Source organism: Teleopsis dalmanni, chromosome 2 (genome assembly GCF_002237135.1).
Source record: "Teleopsis dalmanni isolate 2A chromosome 2, ASM223713v2, whole genome shotgun sequence".
NCBI classification, from domain to species: Eukaryota; Metazoa; Arthropoda; class Insecta; order Diptera; family Diopsidae; genus Teleopsis; species Teleopsis dalmanni.
The window spans coordinates 63953504-63964248 of record NC_051847.1 but is presented as its reverse complement, the minus strand read 5'-3'; the positions used below and the strand labels follow the sequence as shown (position 1 = coordinate 63964248).

The window sequence follows — 10745 nt, the reverse complement described above, 5'->3', positions numbered from 1 at the left end:
CTAATGCATATAATCTATTTATAAGAGTTACGACAACTAAACATATCATATTATCATAGATACGTGTACTGCTTCTATTGCTTCTATTTGAGAGTTAATAACTCCATTATAATACTATCATCATATACACTTTATTATTATATATACTCATATATATTGAGTTTTCATATATTGTATTCAAGATATTTTTGAAAAATTATTGAAAAATGTGTGTGTAGTTTAAGATAATCTGTGTCTGTTGTCATTTTTGATAGCCTCTTTTCATTGTTTCTGAGAACAAAATTTTTTTTCAATTTAATATATATAATATAAGGCTTTTTAAAATATCGTTGTTGTGTGAAATACAATCATTTTGGTTTATGCAAAAACTGCAAAAATTATATATTTCTTTATAGATGTCTACTCTAAATATTTATTAAATATATATATTGAAAGTAATATATAGTTAAATTACTTTTGCAATGCTATCTATACAAGTTCAAAAATGCAAAAACATCTAATAATTATAATAATAAATTATATATACAATGATTTCTTATTACTGTGAACAAATATGTTATTTCCAGAACTGATTAAAGTAGTTTGTACTCATTATTTGCACAGATAAACGTTCTGCAAGTAAAATTTGAAACGGAATTGAAATGAAGTTGAATTCTTATTGAGAAAAGAATAAATTAATCATAAACATAGAACGGTTTTGAAACATTGAAATAATTTCTATGTTTTTGAAACATAGAAATATTTTCTATGTTTTTGGAACATAGAAATAGTTTCTATGATTTGAAACATAGAAATATTTTCTATGTTTTTGAAGCATAGAAATAGATTCTGTGTTTTTGGAACATAGAACTATTTTCTATGTTTTTGAAGCATAGAAATAGTTTCTGTGTTTTTGGAACATAGAACTATTTTCTATGTTTTTGAAACATAGAATTGTTTCTAGAATTGTTTCTATGTTTTTGAAATCAATAAAAAAAAATAATAATATAAAAATAATTACTATGGAAAAATATTAATTCAAAAATAAAGAAATAAATATATATATATAAATTATAACGTGAATTTTTGCTATATATATAAAAAACAAAAACAATGTTGAATTAAGTTTTAATTATAAATGTTAAGCTGCTTTCAAAAGTTAAAAAAAAAAATCATTAAAATGTTGATTAAAATAAAAAAAAATTAAAATAAAACATATCAAAAAGTAACGAAACATATCATTTGTGCCATAAAAAGGCCGAAACCACAAATTTATACAATTAAATACGGAAAAAGTCTTATGCTTATAGATTTTTATATTAATTTATTTAAATGAAACAAACACAAAAAAAAAATGTTTCAAATTTATGGAAATTTAAAATTTTATGTGTGACTAAAACTTATTTTAGGGTCAGTTTCAATTGTTTTAGTGGCAGTCTGCCGAACTGTCGAAAATCATTTCAATTATTTACACTACTTAGTAAAGCAATTTATATACATGATTTTTATTCTCAAAAAAAAAGCTATGAAAACTATAAAAACTAAAAACAATAATTATTACTCAGATAAGTATTAAAAATTAATTGATATTTTTTATATGAATGTTGAATTAATAAAAAAATAATATTTCCAAAATAACCGAAACTGTTGACTGCAATATTGAAAGGGTCAGAGTCAATATTTGACAGTTGTTATTTTACAAAATATTGTTATCGATAAATATTGTTTTCGATACATTAATTTTTATGTGAAAAATTTATATTGAAATCTGTTTTGTAAAATCTTTTTTTTCTTTTTGAATTTTTGAAAATATTTTAAAATAAAGAACAACTTTAGTCTGTTTTCAGTGTTTTCTTTTCAGATTTATTTGTAAATAATTGTCATATCGGGCTTGCGACGATATCGTACTACTAGTCCTCCCTAATCTAAGGAAGAAATTTACATTTCTACAATAGAGCGATTTTTAAATGCGTTAAAAATCCACATTTTTAATACAAAATCAATTATATAGCTAAGATCCTACATTTCTTTAACACTTATTCTCTGGACGCAATCAGCAAAGCACTGAGCTGGTATCAATACCGATTTACTAAGTGCTAACTGTGACACAAGTAGTAATTTACATCTATATTTTTGGTAAACTTTAGAGGTGGATAAAAATTTACATCTCCAATCACCATCACCAATTTATTAAGTCTCCGTCGTGAATACGAAATTCACATTTTGTATCAAATCTTATTTATAGGTGCATAGAAATCTACATATCTAACTTTCCACTGTTCCTATCAAATAAATTTATTGTAGGGCTTGACCTGGGATCCGGCGAACGAAACTTCGGCGGAAAAGGTTCGTTACAGAACTTAAATAAAATAATACAAGACAAAAATATTGTCAGAATAAGATTATTATAATCTGGTAGATGATTTCATAGAATTTATTTATTTATTTTTTAATACTTGGGCATAACACTTGATGCAAGTTTTCGGTGGTGTCATCATGTAAAAAAAAAACGTCAAAAACTAAATCTTAAGTTCAACTCAATTAAGTAACCATACTTGAACCAAATTCTGTTATGTCAATCGAACATTAGCTAATAGTATCCAAGCAGGTATTATGTCCACTTTAGGCCTACGGAACTCAACTCAGGGGTTGCACGTCTTAGTCAAATAGGCGAATAGTCCAACCATATCAAAACAACATCCTAAGAACAATTACCAATGCTCCATGGTATTGTCCATAACAGCGACCTTCATTATAACTTTGACATTTCGACAGTCGCCGCAATAATCAGGCTTCAGGTTCCGGAACATAAAAAAAGATGAAGTTCACTGCAACACAGATGTTTCATCACTCTTTCAAACATAAGATATCGTACGACGGCTTAAGAGAACCAAATCGTCTGACTTAATTAATTAAATTACATATTAATCATTATACTATAATATTACAGATAAGGATTAATATCGACTATTTTAAGTCCCCGATGTTAAAATATTGCTAATTAGTTTTTATTTTTAACTAGGCGTAATTGAATAAAATAATAAAACAAAAAAAAATTATTTTTTGAATATGTTTTCTGGCATATGTCCGCCGTGGCTACGAGTTACATGGTCCATTCGATCAGTCCAATTTTTAACTATTTTTTGCAAATGTTGCCGTACGGCATCAGTGGTGGCATTAGCATTGGCTTCCAATGCTTCAAGAGTTGCTGGTGTGGCGGCATACACCAATGACTTAAGATTGCCCAATAACAAGTGAGCGAGAGGTGTTAATTTGCATGAACGAAGGGTCGGTCGACATTTGAGCGACCGTGTTACAAAGCAGCACCCATTTCATAGTCGGTTATCTAGCAGTTTCTCCTCAACAGTATTTTTCCTCATCGAAAAACGATATTTAATGATCATATGAATTTTTTTTCCATTATTTTAAAAATTATAAAATTGCTCTCACCAAAATCACTGTGAACAGCTTACCTATTATCAGAATATTATTTGAAGGATAATACTTTCTTTTCACAAATCTTATACTCCAATATATATGTCAATCCGGAAGGTAATGAAGTGGTGTGACATATGTTATACATTTACAACAACTTAAATAATATTAAAAAAAATGTAAGCTCATGATAGCCCCTCACCGAAAACGACTGTTTCGATCACTTTGTGGCTTTTATGTATAAATTTGTGCCACCATGCATTACTAAGTATATCCTAAGTCTCTCTGAAATTATTTTTTCTTTGCTATTACTTTTACAGACGGTTCTGGGAAAAATTCCGTCTTGCAACTGTTATTGACTTAAGAATCACACCATCAATAATTTTAAAACCTTTTTTATGTTTATTTTTTGGTCTTGAGAGATGTGTTTCTGAATTTCTCCTTCGAGAATAGATTTCTCTAATAAATTAACTTATAATTTATAAGAATAGCATTATTTTTTATAAGCGATCAATATATATCGGTAGATTACTGCTGTGTTTCTGTATTTCTCTTTTGAGAATAGACTTCTCTAATAAATTAACTCATAATTTATAAGAATAGCATTATTTTTTATAAGCGATCAATATATATTGGTAGATTACTGCTGTAATAATTATATTCACCACGGAGAATTTCATTTTTCATTCTTGAAAATTGGTTATGGAGAGAGATACGCTGAAAATATCAATATATTTAAAGGATTTGAACAGATTATAGTATTCTTAAGAAAAACATTTACTACTGAAAAGCCTTATTAGTATCAAAATCATAATAGAAAAGTTCGGCAATATGTTTAGTATATTTATATTTATTTTAATTCTTATTTTCATTTTATTAACAATTATTTGTCAAGTTGGCTTCTTTTTCATAAAATAAAGAGTTTTTGGTGTCATAAATCCATTAAATGGACTTGCTATTGGAACTGTATATGCGCCCATATTAGGAAATGCTAGCAAATCTCCGCAGTTTAAATTAGGCAAATATAAATTGTCCGATATCTGAAATGAAAAGTATTTTAATAATAATAAATTAAGCAAGGTAAATTTAATTTTATTATATAAAATATAATTAAAAACACTAAAATTTCAAACTGGAATTAAAGCCCCCCCATGAACAGCTAACATCGTAAGGTATAATTGCAAGTTTTATTGCAGACTGGAAAACCAGGATGCAGTCAAAGAGTATATATAAAATCAAGAGCAGTTATCACTCTGCTGTTTATATGTCATTTAAATAAATGTCGGCGACATCAGAATTGCGAGGCCCCCTTTATAACCCAGTTGTAAACTTTCAAGTTACATTGTTGAAAGTTTTATTGCTAATCAAATTAAAATAAATATATTTTCCTCCTCTTAGCCTCACTCAATTTTTTTTTAAATTATATCATAATTTGCGCCAACTGATATTTTTGCTTCAGTTTATAGAATTTCCAATGGAGATAGTCTCTCTTGGATCATCATACTTTTCTCGTACGTCTTAATCAATTTTAATTTTTAAAAGCTTCTTTCCATCGAAGCTATACTGACTGGAACTGTGAACATGAATCTGGTTAATATATAAACATTCGGGAATACTTCGAATATGGTTAACGCCAATATCAAACCAAATTGTTCATAATATTTATTAAGTGCTTAGAATCCACAGTCGGTAACTTTTTGAGAGGCCCCAGTGGGCGCGAGGCCGGCATCGCTGACGCCTAGCGACGCTACTGTGTTTGCTTCTTATAATTTGAGTTCTGATGTTCACAAATGAAAATTACTCTTTTAAATAACAAAAGAATATCAGAGATAGCAATATTCGTATTTTCCCTTAAACATCTTTTAAGGTAAAGATCATTGCAAAAGCAAATAATGACACAGACAGACCAAGTCTGCTACAAACTAAAGCATTACTAAACGAAAATATATATAAAAAGAACATAAACTCAAATATACAGATGTATGTATATAATATATTTGTATGTATAGTTGTAGCAAATTTTGGAGTAATTGCTTTCATAGTCTTTTGTTACATATGTTAAATAAATAAAACTTAAATTTAATTCTCATTCACTTTAATTAACTTTGTTTATATTTATCTAACATAAGCTTATACTAATAAATAGTTTCTTTAATAGAAGTTTCTCCATCTGAATATACTATATTTTTGGGTCCTATGCAACGCCACAATTTACTTTTAACTTTGAACACCAGACTAGTTTAATTCTAAATATGATGAATAAAGGAGATATTCAAACACTTCAGTTATTCTATAACGTAGTTTAAGGCACGCTTTCATTATGCCAAGAAAACCGTAACCATAATTTCTACGACTGATAGTACAATCATCGCCTTTATTTTACATAACTTCTCCAATCCATAATAAAATTGGATTACGCGAGAAACCAGTTAATTTTTTTAGAATAAGTTAAAAATTAGTTATCTTGCTTGTTAGCAAATTAACCTAGAAATCTAATAACAGGCTGCTTTTCTGCGAGAAAGAGCACCATACCAAAGTTATAGAAACGAACCAGTTCCTCTTAACTCTAAGAGTGCAACCACGGTTGCCACTTATGGTACTTTAGTACCAAAATTGGTACTTTTTTTCCGTTTGGTACTCTGGTACTCATGTTCAAAAAATGGTACATTTTCGGCGACCCAACTTTATTGTGGATATTGTATTGTTTTATAGTTTTTGTACATTTTGTATATATTGTATTTTCTTATAAAAAGACAATAGAAAAATTTTGGACCTTCTTTTACAGAAATGGTACCTTTTTAAACCAATTTTGGTATAGAAAAAAATTTTGAAGTGGCAACCGTGAGTGCAACGCCAGTAGCGACTTCTTTCGGCTACAAACAATTTTTCTCTTAAAGACTACATTGTGCAGCAATTTAGTCCACAATAGGCTCCAGTCCACAATATTTAGTGAGTGATTCAATCTTTGTGATAGTTATCATTTCCATTGATACTTTTGTGACCATAGCATTGGATCTAATGTACTTCTTAGAGGTCAATGCTTTGCTGTTTTATATATTTTTCTATAATAGTCGGCAGATAGCCACTTACAGTTAATTCATTAATATTTTCTTCTAATATTTTAATTATCTAACAAATAAAGCTTTTAATGCATACCACATTATTCCGTGTCAAGATAGATTTCAATACTCTAACCAATGAATTGGGTGAAAACCTTATGGGTTAATGTCTCTTATGTAGTATAATACATACAAGCGCAGCATATATATTCAAAACGGATGGACCTATCTTAACTCCTGAGAGGCATTTATAAGTTTACCCTAGAAACAAATCTTACCAAAAGATTGATTTATACATTCTTAACCGACATAATAGGGTATATTTAAAAATATTTTTCGAAGTCTCACTAGCTACATAACTGTTGGAGATACTTTTTAAGGGTACTTCCATCATTGACGAAAAAATACAATATCAAAAGAAACTACGCAAGGAAACTAGATATGTATTTATAAAAAAAAAAAAAATATATGAAATATCTATAAGAATTGTTTTATCGAACTCTAATTACTTGTTATGACCAGTAATAGCTCTATATTACAGTTATTACAGCTATTAAATATTAATGAATTATAGTTTTTGATATTAAGATTATAAGAAGGGCAAAAATTTAAAAATTTATCAATTTACCTTGTCTAGAGCATCACACGTAGGTCCCCAAAGTAATGTTTTAAATGTGGGTAATCCTCCTTCACTATCATTCTGAAACGTAAGAATAATATAATTTTATTTTAAAAATAAAAATATTATTACAAATTATTGATAATAAACAATAAAACTCATAACATTTTATTTAATGTTATTTATTGTAATTTTTTTAATTAAGTTCATTGAAGTTCTAATAGAACACAAATTGGTATATTTGTTTTAATTTTTAAATTGTTTAAAATTAATAATGTAATCTTTGCACTTCATCCATTAAATAAAGATTTTAGTCATTAACTTAAATTTCTCTATTTTCAACTCAGAAAGTCTTCAACTTTAATACCATATACATATATATACAGAGACGAAAAGATGTTTATATATGCTATTTATTTATTTTTTTTTAATTAAAAATCGATATCATTTTATAAACAATTTTAATAAACTCCATTAAATTAATATTCTCAAATACTTACCAACATATGCGTTGCTGTGACTTCGTGATGATCATACAGAATACAATTAAAAGACCCATAAACTCCGTCATTAATATAGTACATTTTAGTGTCCAGTTTTCCAGCATTTCGAACTTCACGCTTAGCATGAATTTTACAAATGAGCGTGTATGCAGCGGCCACATAAAATCGACCAGGTTCGGCTATAACTTTGATTTTTTGACTTGAAAAGTATCTATCTAACGCGACATTTATGATATTCGATATCTATAAAATTAATTTTCATTTTCATACATTTTCATTTTATTGTTAATATAAGGACTTACTGTTAAAAATTTTGTATCATCACTTCCTGGAAAACCTCCACCGATATCGAGTAAATTCATATTGAAACCAAGCATTTCACCAAAGTTAAATATATTTTTAGCTGTCATTATAGCACGATTGTAGGCGGCAAATTCATTACAACCGGAACCAACATGGAAACTTGTACCACAAACCTTTGTTAACAAAAGATTTTAAAAAAGTGCTTAAGAGATACAAAATAAAATATTGCTATAGTAAAAAATGGTAGTGCTATCTACAAGCACTTTTAATGATTTACATAAAGTTTCATTATAGAAAAAACTGTACTCATTTTTAATAAATATTATTATTATGTTGAAGCTGTTTGAGCCAGTGCACTTAAGCACTTTTACTCTTTCTTAACTCGAGTTATTTTTAAAACCCCTCCTTACTAGATTAAGACTAGATTATTGTTTATTACTTCATCAGACTAAGCAATAATTGAACTCAGATCTGCAATACCTCCCCGAGGAGCCTGTAACCATTTTGAGATTTGATAACGCGGTGTTGATAAGTCTGCCAGTTTTCACAAATAATTTCAGGGCTCTATCTTTTATGTATTTTTTGATGGGATCAATCTTGATGTCCATCAGGATGTCATTCGTCCTAATGTACCCTGGAACTTTGAAAAGTCTTCTCAGAGCAACTAATTTTCCATCCATGAATTATTACAAAACTACCTGGTATACAACCTATAGTTATATCTGGCAACTTATGGTAGAATATATAAAAAGAGAATTTTTGTATTAACACTAGATTTTAAAAACTGATGTGTGTACTTAATACTTGCTATACTTGCTTAGCCAAGATCTAAGCAAATTGTTTTCTAAGTAAATTTTAGAAAACATGATTGTGTGAAACAAGATAGGAACAACCAATCATCTGAAAATACCCAACTTTCCCATAAATAGCAAATTTGGTACGTCAGGCAGAGAAGCCTGCTTGAGGGACGATATACCCAAATGACACTATTTAGTACACTAAATAGTCGAATCATTAAGCCGATGTCTACTGAACATAATTATTAATTAAATCTTGCTCTGGCACATACATCTGTCATAACAGCTTATTTGTTACCTATAACAGCTATAAGCTACTCGTAACGTAACTGATGTTTATAGTGATCAGAATAGATTTGTAGAGAGTATCTACAACTTGTATCAAGTAAAAGACACGACATAAGACTATGTTATTATACATCAAAAATATGCTGTACATAATCCTGACTAGAATATACTAGGGTTCGAAAACTTTTATAATTGTGACTTTTGTCAAATCAAATCCACCGAATTAAGGAATAATGTGTTAGATCGAATCTTTAAAATATCTGTGGATTCTATTCTTTTTAAATAGATCTAATAGTAATTGTTAGAAATATTATTGGTTATGAATTGCTGTATGGTATATTGAACGCATTTTTTAAGCTGGATAAAAAAGTCATATTTACATTGAGGTCCAAACTCTTTGCAAGTAACATAAGCGCAGTGGCATCATTTTCAGCATCGCAACCGAACTTATTGCCAAGCGGACATTGAGCATTTTTTGCTTCACAACGGAAGCGTACAACTAACCTAAAAAGTTAAATAATTGCATTATAATTAACTAAACTCAATAAATAAAAATTTTAAAGTTATATACTTAGATTCTGGATAATGTTTATATAGTTTATAGATTTCAAACTCATTATCAACTGTGCCAGTTTGAACATTTTTCTCCTTGGCAAATTCTATATGTGAAAGTGGCTTACAAGGGTTAGCAAAAATTATATGTTCCGGATTAACCCCAAAGTCCAATACCTGTTGATGATAACTATTAATTATCAGAAATCAAAATCAAATTCAATAGATCTAAAATACCTGCTTTATCTCGTTTTTAGAAGCACAATCGAAACTAGTACCAAGTTCAGCTAATGTTTTGACAATATATGGATTATCATTACATTTCACAGCTAAAATAAATACGATTCTTTTATTAAAAAAACTCTTTATATGAAAATATTTTGTAATCTACTAATTAATTATATTCAATTTATAATTTTAAATAATTTAAATATGATATTAAGACATCTATTTCACCTACCATAATGAGGATGTATGCGCGGTAAATTTTTCTGCCAGATATCATGTTTATTAACTATATTTGTAAGATCGCAAATATTTAACGACTCATCAATTTCTTGTAAATTAATTTCTTTTAAAATATTTTTAATATTTAAGTCATCCTCATAATAATTAATTTCATCAAATTTATACATTTTTTTATTGATAATTAAAACACACTTTACTTGCTCGAGTTAAAATTTGAACTGATATGAAATTGAGAGACGAATAGAGTTCAACTCATGTTTGACTAATAAACCAGTGCCGGACTTATTCATCGAAGTTGTCGAATATGTGAAGTGAGTAAAAGTATTATATTTTTTCTTTCTTGCTTCTCTTTCTGTCTGTCAGAAATAATTAAATAAGATTTCATAAGTCACTTATGAATATTAGAATATTAATGATTTAAATCATTAGTAGTAATTCTAATCTAACTCACGTTTCTACTTCAATTTCTGAAATTTAAAATAAGAAGCTATCTTTAATATCTACTCTTGCTAAGTAAATACTCAATCTACCTTATGTGTGTATATGAATGAAAACGCAAAGTTTTGGTGCACATTGGTGCTTCTATGGAGCTGTACCTATGACTTCCGGTATGTATTCCCCGGGATACTTTTAAGAAAAGTACAAACCTCTACATTCTTCAGCTACCTCATATGGAAATCACTTATATCATATTTAACTTCTCGGTCAACATGACCTTTACAGAAAAAGATTAGATCATGCG

The 10745-nt window shown here is 28.3% G+C and overlaps 2 protein-coding genes across 2 annotated transcripts in view; one reads left to right on the top strand and one right to left on the bottom strand.

Annotated features, from left to right (window-relative positions):
• The window catches only part of LOC119680861 (leucine-rich repeat-containing protein 15), a 30094-nt gene extending 29969 nt beyond the window's left edge, over window positions 1-125 (top strand). The window contains exon 11 of the mRNA XM_038093866.1: window positions 15-125. The gene's annotated coding sequence lies outside the window, so the exon portion shown is untranslated. The remainder of the gene's footprint in view (window positions 1-14) is intronic.
• Window positions 126-4281: 4156 nt separating this feature from the next.
• Window positions 4282-10170, bottom strand: LOC119683384 (ornithine decarboxylase 1-like). Its single transcript, XM_038097045.1, has 8 exons — window positions 9996-10170; window positions 9773-9864; window positions 9555-9712; window positions 9364-9487; window positions 7898-8071; window positions 7593-7838; window positions 7102-7173; window positions 4282-4454 (listed from the first exon to the last, which is right to left on the bottom strand). Exons 1-8 carry the CDS (start codon window positions 10168-10170, stop codon window positions 4305-4307), a joined length of 1191 nt encoding a protein of 396 aa, XP_037952973.1. The 3' UTR covers window positions 4282-4304.
• Window positions 10171-10745: the final 575 nt, after the last annotated feature.